At 41.5% G+C, this 7,737-nt stretch overlaps 1 protein-coding gene across 3 annotated transcripts; it reads right to left on the bottom strand.

Annotated features, from left to right (window-relative positions):
• Positions 1-2,612: 2,612 nt before the first annotated feature.
• Positions 2,613-3,702, bottom strand: arf3a (ADP-ribosylation factor 3a). Of its 3 annotated transcripts, none has more exons than XM_053316950.1 (4): positions 3,543-3,702; positions 3,346-3,456; positions 2,875-2,999; positions 2,613-2,774 (listed from the first exon to the last, which is right to left on the bottom strand). In XM_053316950.1, exons 1-4 carry the CDS (start codon positions 3,688-3,690, stop codon positions 2,613-2,615), a joined length of 546 nt encoding a protein of 181 aa, XP_053172925.1. In that variant the 5' UTR covers positions 3,691-3,702. The 3 variants fall into 3 exon arrangements, with proteins under 3 accessions (XP_053172925.1, XP_053172923.1, XP_053172924.1); XM_053316948.1 differs by having other exon boundaries at positions 2,613-2,751; positions 2,927-2,999; positions 3,543-3,690; XM_053316949.1 differs by lacking the exon at positions 3,346-3,456 and having other exon boundaries at positions 3,543-3,690.
• Between the last annotated feature and the right edge of the window lie 4,035 nt (positions 3,703-7,737).

The following is a 7,737-nucleotide window of genomic DNA, read 5'->3' as shown; positions in this document are numbered from 1 at the left end:
TATGCATATATTCTGGATTTTTTTCAACACGGGAGATGTCCTTTAAAGAAATCCAAACTGCTTCATTGATTTTTTGTGGAAAATCCATATCAGACACATCATATTATTCAAAGCAGAGCATTTTTATTTCTTAAAACATGTTTAGAGGGGATCTTTAAAATGTGTTTGATCAAAAGTAGAGGAATGGTTGAGATCTCCACCAACTAACAGATGAATGAGCACAATCTTTAGCTATAAGGTCTCCACTGAGGGCCGAATCATAACCTAAGTGTGCAACAGTAAAAGATAACAAGGAAGAAAATGAGTGAGACAAAGCAAATTTGTGGTTTGGTCTTTTTATTGATTGATCAAAGTAGTGCCAGGATTCATTAAATCATTCAACACTTGCACCAGTTTGTGTTGGTTTCATTTTATCCTCTTAATAATATTCCACTGAAAGTTAAATAAAATCTTTTTTCTGTTTATCTACTTTTTAAATACACTATCATTTGGAATGTTATGCAGTCTTGATTCTCTTCATTAGTTCAAGTTGAAACTCTGCCAATACTCATTGAAAGAAGAATGTTTAGCCACGACAGTACCGTGAGTGCATCAGTGTTACAGATCAGAAGTGAGATATCTGAATGTTGGACATTCCTACATACAAACCTGTTATCAAAGAGAAATTAACCACTGGCAATATAAGGCCACAAAAAACAATGTTCACACCAAACTGAACGTAATAGAGGGCACATCACACACACAAGCTGCTGTCAGTTATACATATCTGCCAACACACTGACCCCGATATCTAAAGGTGTCTCACCAACACTTTCAATTTGACTGTGAATACCATGGTATACTCTTCTTGTTACATAAACATATATACAATTGCGCTGACATAGAAAAGCATGCTTTTGCATATTAGAAGGTTGTTCGGTAAACTTTACACTAAATCCATAACATCTATCAGTACATCATTGTTCCAACCAGCAGCAGTAATTTAGACTAACAAATATAGTCTGAAGAAACAGGCTATTATGATTCACTTTTATTACAGATCTTGTACAGTATTAACATGCCTTATGATGCAGTATTACTATCATCTTCTCTCCTATTTTTTCAACTTATATGATTGGTGCGAACACTCAAAAAGACAACTGTCTGATCTAGTTAGCAAATTAAGAAAGAAAAAAACAACAACACTAAAATCAACACTTGCCTTTTGGTCCAAAATAAATAAATACTCCATCCAAAAATACAAGAAAAAAACAGACATTACATTTGTACAACAATAATGCATCTAGAGTTATTTTGTGCAACATGGTACACGGAGCTACGGTTAACACAAGAAACACACTTAGTGTTACGCCAATTAGGGATGAATAAATCAGGGTGACAAGCAATGTGAGTTCCTTTGACAGATATAGTGCAGCTGCTCGCACAAACTGACTTAAAAATAAACATTTGAAAAACCATGTAATCTCTCTAATATTGCCAATCACATGCTGTGCAGCATCACTCTCCACAGGGCAAGCCAAAGGCAGCCTTTTTTTTCTCTAAGCCACAGAGTTGGTACAGTGTGCCTGTTCTGTCATCTGTATCAGTTCAGCTATCACACCTCGCTGACGGTAGACAAATTGTTTTAACCCTTATTGAACCAGGCAAGTCGACTAAGAACAAATCTTTATTTACAGCAGCAGCCTGTGGTAGTTCACAGCTCCTACAAGCCCACGAGCCACTTCTGGGGTATCTCCATGCAGGTTGGGAAGCAGTTATGTACAGTACTAATGGGGCTTCTTTCTTCGCTGCAAACAGAAAGTGCACATTGCAATAAAGGGAGAAATCATTCGATGCATCTGGAAAATTAAATCAATAAATCAACTATGGAATGAATGAATAAATACTGACAAAATATAAATGTTTCAGACTATCCAGTGTGTCAACAGATTTTTAAAAATAAAATCATAATGAATAAATAAATACATTTAAATGAAATCTAAACTAACTTACTGTTTAAATACAATACAGACTGAGCTTTAAAGCGCATCACCTGGATGAGGTAAAACATTGGTTTGGACAGAAAATGACGAGTTCACATTTATCTGAGCCTGTATGGATATACTGTTTAACAAGGTGATAGTATTCTGAGATAGTAAAAGTACCCACTATACCATTATGACATTCTTTATAATTTACATCAAGTATCTGAGGGAAAGTACAGTTAGACAAATTCGCTCTGCCACCATGAGTCTAGATTCATCACTTTTTCTGAGCAAATTAAAAGGTTGTGGACATCAAAGGTCATGGAGACTGCAAAGTAGGGGAAATACATATGCCTTTACAGTAACATTATACTATTACATCCCAATATTTTATGTATTCAGCATATAGAGTGTATGTCACTTAGATCAACTTCAACACCATTGGTTCATAAACAATTAAAAATGTTCACCGCAGATCAAACAAATTAAATAAGAATATAAGAGAAAAGTTTTCAGGGGAGGAAGCCATTGAGAGTCACCCCCTGGGAGCTTTTCAGCACTGCCTCTCCATGTAAACACAATGGATCCACTATAACCACTACCTGGAGCTGGCACCCAGGCTCTTCCCCACTCTATCGACTGGACCCTTCACTTTTTGTTCTTCAGCTGATTGGCCAGCCAGTCCAAGCCCTCGTAGAGGCCATCTCCGCTTGTGGCGCAGGTGGCCTGAATGTACCAGTTGCGGTGGCGGAGGGAGTGCAGGCCTAGCTTGTCTGTGATTTCTGCAGCATTCATGGCGTTGGGCAGATCCTTAACAAAATGGCATCAGGTGCATCAGTCAGGAGGCCTTGGATGGTGAGGTAACAGGTGCAAAAAGGGCAGAAAGAAGGATATGTAAAGATGAACATACCTGTTTGTTGGCAAAGACAAGAAGAACAGCATCCCGCAGCTCGTCCTCAGCCAGCATCCTCATGAGTTCCTCCCGAGCTTCGTTCACCCGCTCTCTGTCGTTGCTGTCCACCACAAAGATCAAACCTGAGGGGAGAAATAAATGCTTAAGGCAGGTTTTATTAAGGGCTGAGCAAAACAATACCATCAGCTCTACAATGCCAGAATCAATTTGATCCTACTTACTCCTAACAATACGCTGACATCATTACATTGCTAAACCAAGTTTATTCATCATCGGTGCTTTCAACATGACTAAGATAATAATGTGAAACAGTTGTAGGCTGTATGCAAATGACCTCATCTAAAGCATTAGTCAGACATGCCCTCAGGTGCTGGGGGCGAGCAGAGCTACCACAGGACTGGAGAGGCCTTTTTAAACTTCAACTATGCCGACTACCGTATCATCTAAGAGGCTGCTGGTGCGGCTCACCCTGGGTGTTCTGGAAGTAGTGCCTCCACAGGGGACGGATCTTGTCCTGGCCGCCTACGTCCCACACAGTGAAGCTGATGTTCTTGTACTCCACTGTCTCTACATTGAAACCTGAAATACAACCAAAATGAGTAACATAAACTGGGCCAACTCAGTGACAGATGTTTTTCTTTGTAATGGATTCCTTCCTGACACACCAATTGTGGGGATGGTGGTGACGATCTCCCCCAGTTTCAGCTTGTAGAGGATGGTGGTTTTCCCAGCAGCGTCCAGCCCCACCATGAGAATCCTCATCTCCTTCTTCCCTATCAGGCTCTTCAACAGGTTGCCGAAGATGTTTCCCATGATGACTGGCCGGCTCTCACCTCAACTGCAACAGAACTGTTCCACAGAGAACTGAAAATACCACTTTCCATACATAGCAACAAAGAAGCCAAAACAAACTGTCAACCACATTTCAGAAAGTCAAAACCACACAAAACACAAGGAATCACGTGGTGAGACACAGAAGCCCTTCAAAAGCTACTCCCAACATTACCACCTCATTATGGCTTGAAGCCACCTCAGAGGAGAGCCAGTAAAAAGCATACTTCACACCTCGGCAGGCGGCTGACCTGACTGAAGGGCTGTTGCTTTACACTTTGACAGCTCACTGTGGAAACCAGCCGCCATACTGGATCTCTGTTATGTGGATCAGCTTTCATATGGTGCACAATAACCCCCTTTTGTGCTGTTTGCTGGCAACTGAATGCATGCTAATGTAAAAAATCAATTCATATCAAACTGTATGACACATAACCTGAGGTTGTGAGAGTGTGTGGTGCATACAGCCTGTAAGCATTAAGGTGGTGAGAAGGCTTTGAATAGTACTATAATCTGTCTTGGTCCCTTTAACTGGACAACTCTGCTAACAACTTGTGCACACATTTTTTCTACCTGAGCTGCATGTGTTATATTCCAAAATTAGAAAACAGAAATGCATCCACACTCTACTGTGCGGCAGATGGAGCATCCCCTTTTTTTAACCTTAATTTTTCTTCTCAGCGCTTGTGATTAATGCTGGCCACTGACTAGCTACGCTATCCATTCATTTCTATCAAATGCACAGGCGTTATCTGCTAGCTTGGACTGTTACAGCTGCAGTGCCCGTTCATCCATGTACATCTGTCATAATGCGAGGGGAAGACGACTGATGCTGCAGTCCGAGCAGGCTGTGAATTTAAATGCGACACATCTTGTTTTTTCAGCTTGACACGGTAAATACTCGGACGTAGGTCGCTAGCAACTATATTAGCTAATGTGTTTGGTATTATTAAAAAAAATCTCCGGGTCAATTTTTGTGCTGTAATCCCCCTCTTACAGTCACGACTAGCGCACCAGGCGGCCTCATGTCGTCGATTAACGGCCGTACATTTACCGAGAAGCTTCAAAAGGCGTCAAAACTGCGCCAAATACACTGCGGTCACCTTTTATAGTTGTATGAACCCTTTGCGCATTTTCATCTTTTGCATCTCATTCACACTTACCCGTCAACGGCAGGCAGGCAGGCAGACTACCAGCTGGATCCAGGCAAGAACTGGATGATAGTCTCGCGATAGTATGAGCTACGCCTGTCGTATTATGTGATCCCGCGATAGTTTGATTGGTTTGTCATCCCCAATGAGTTGATACAAGCCAGTAGTAAATGCTAGGGGGCCACTGTAATTTCACGACTCTCTTTCTAAAACATGAGCAATAACCTGCTTGGACTTTCATTTGGCTTTCCTTAAATTGAATACTGAGTACTAATTATCCAGCTTTTAATAACACAATTCACACACGATATCCTTTCTTTTTTTTTTTTGACAAATATGTCTTAACTGTTATTTGTGTGCAGTTACAGCAAGGAACCAACAACTAAACTAATATAAAATGCAACAGAGAGTCTGCAGGCAAACATGCTTGAATAATTAACACAAGAATCATCTTAATGAATAAGTAAATGGCTGACTGAAATGGGATACCAAGTGATACTTCCTGGCAGCAGCCCTGTGTGTGTCAGACATAATGAGCTGACAGGAGGCAACAAAACATTGAATTAATCAATATTATAGCAGGATTCTAAACACGAGTATTGATTTTGTTAGGATATGACGTATTTCAATAGGTAACATTGTAATCTACAAGTAATGTGGTTTTACAGGTGAAAAAAACATACAGTTTAACTTTTTGATTCACATCTTCAGCTCCCTCCCAGGTGCATACATTTACCTATCAACCATCTTAAAAAATAAACCAGTGTGATTGAACGACACGTCAGAGACCAGCCCCACATCCATAGGTTAAGAGCCAGTAAAACCAATTTGTATCCTTCTTCCTCTCTGTTGCATGTCAGTCAGTGGTCCGGTGATAGATGTGTTTATCAATTCAGTGGTGAAGGCAGAGGAATAAAGAGGGGAGCAGATGTTTGCAGCTGCAGACCAGATTATGGGGTGGAGTGGATTGTGAGGGAGCCTGTAGAGTTTGTGTGAGCAGAGAGTTTCGAGAGGGTTACAGGGGCTCGGGTGGTGGCAGGAGAGGTGGGGAGTTATGACTTAAAGGAGCCTTTCCTCTGAAGTGTCTGCCAGCGTACACCCCAGCAAACACAATCACAAGTCTTGTTGGTTCTGCTAGCTGAACTAATGAGGGCCTGCGCAATGAGGGCAGGGGCTTTGATGTTCTGGGTAGCTGGCTCCTTGTGTTTTCTCTCCCTCTCTCCTTCTCTGCCTGTCCCACATCAAAAATTAAAGGGGAGTTGAGAAGCAGATGTTTTGAGGCATGTATTTATACAGAGTACACTTTATTCACCCCCTTCTCCATACCCCATGTGTCCTTTGCTTCTGCATTTGCACTGTACAAGCAAAGATCTATCTCCCTATCTTTGTATCCAACTAAACATACTAAATCGCCTCACTTTATACATATAATCATGATGTCAATCAAAGTGGGTAACTTTTATCTCTCCTTACTTCCTCTCTCGGCCTGCCTCTCTTTAATTTCAGCCCTGTCTGGTTGTCATTACTCGGGGGGCAGTCGATGTGTTGCTATGCATGTGTCTATGTCTGCAGCAATGAGGGGGAGAATGGGAAAGAGCACAGAGAGGGAGAGAAAGCAATCCCAGGCTGTCCACCAACCTCTGTCTCACACATGGGAGAAACAGTGACAGGAAATTCCCTTTTGCAGCAGCTCCAGGGTAAAATGATAAAGGAATGAAGAAATGCAAACCAGAAATCCAGTCCCTTATCATTCCATACCAGTCACTGTCTCCCTTTTATTCCTTCACTAAACACCAAACAGACAGAAGAGTCGATTCAGCCACTGGCGGTGCCATTCCTTGTGAGTCAAGGGGTATTTACCTAAGTTCATACAAACAAGACTTAATTGGCATTAAATCCTATGGCAGTGGAGGTTTTCCCAGCAGACTGAATGTGGAGACAGTTTGGATCATCTAAGATATCTAGGAATGCTGCCATCGTAAATCCAGCCAGGTGTTGACATTAGCGTTTTGGCTAAATCTGCTGTGCAACTAGAATGAGGGTGCAAATCACTCAGGTCACCAGGAGTTCTGTCTGACAGTTCCTGAGTGCACACCAGCATGCATGTTTTTCACTGTGCATCAGTATGTCTACATGTCAGTGTCTTTGTACATGAATGCATGCATGTGTTTATGTTTGTGTAGTCTGTCTCCCAGGTAACAAGGACACAGCGTCCCAGCAGCACGTGGTTCAGCGAGTCCCTTCTTTGGCTATGAACTCTGGACAGATGATCCCCTCAGATGCTCGCACAGCAAAGACTGGTATAATCACCCCCACTCTCTGCTCTCTTGATGCTTCTCTCCAGTAATAAAAGTCATACTTTAAGGAAACAATATCCTGCAGCCATAAAAAGTCCTTCTCTCAGCATGAAATGGCCATAAAAAAAGGCTCTCACCTCCCAAATCTGTAGCGCACAGAGTGTACCCCCCATTTACACAGCAACAGACACAGACACACTCAAACATACACACACCCATCAGCATCAGTTCAAGACTAAAGCAGGTCCATCTCTCACTCTGACATGTACTACATGTGGGAAGAATCTAAGGCGTGCTCAGACTGATGAAATGGACAAAAGCAAGTACAGAATAACAAGAGCTCAGTCACGATTTCATAGGAAAGTGACACACATTACATCACAGTTATATCGAAAAGGAGGGATATTTCTGTCGTACTGATATGAATTCATGAAAAACATGACCACAAGCAATCACTCTAATGAATTGTTACGTCTATTGTTACAATAGTGTAAATAAAACTGAATGACCATTTGTTCCATATAAAGAATTGAAAGACTTAATTTGTCTCCAAAACTGACGTTGTATCAACTTTCCCAAGT

Source organism: Scomber japonicus, chromosome 4, assembly GCF_027409825.1.
Source record: "Scomber japonicus isolate fScoJap1 chromosome 4, fScoJap1.pri, whole genome shotgun sequence".
Lineage (NCBI taxonomy): Eukaryota > Metazoa > Chordata > Actinopteri > Scombriformes > Scombridae > Scomber > Scomber japonicus.
The sequence above is the reverse complement of the archived record's forward strand: the minus strand, read 5'-3'. Positions and strand labels throughout refer to the sequence as shown.

Coding starts and splice junctions, on each gene's coding strand:
- arf3a (XM_053316950.1), bottom strand. CDS start 3,690: ATGGGAAACATCTTCGGCAACCTGTTGAAGAGCCTGATAGGGAAGAAG. Junction 3,000..3,345: donor CTACTTCCAGAACACCCAGG/GTGAGCCGCACC, acceptor TTCTCCCCTCAG/GTTTGATCTTTGTGGTGGAC. Junction 2,775..2,874: donor TTGTCTTTGCCAACAAACAG/GTATGTTCATCT, acceptor CATTTTGTTAAG/GATCTGCCCAACGCCATGAA.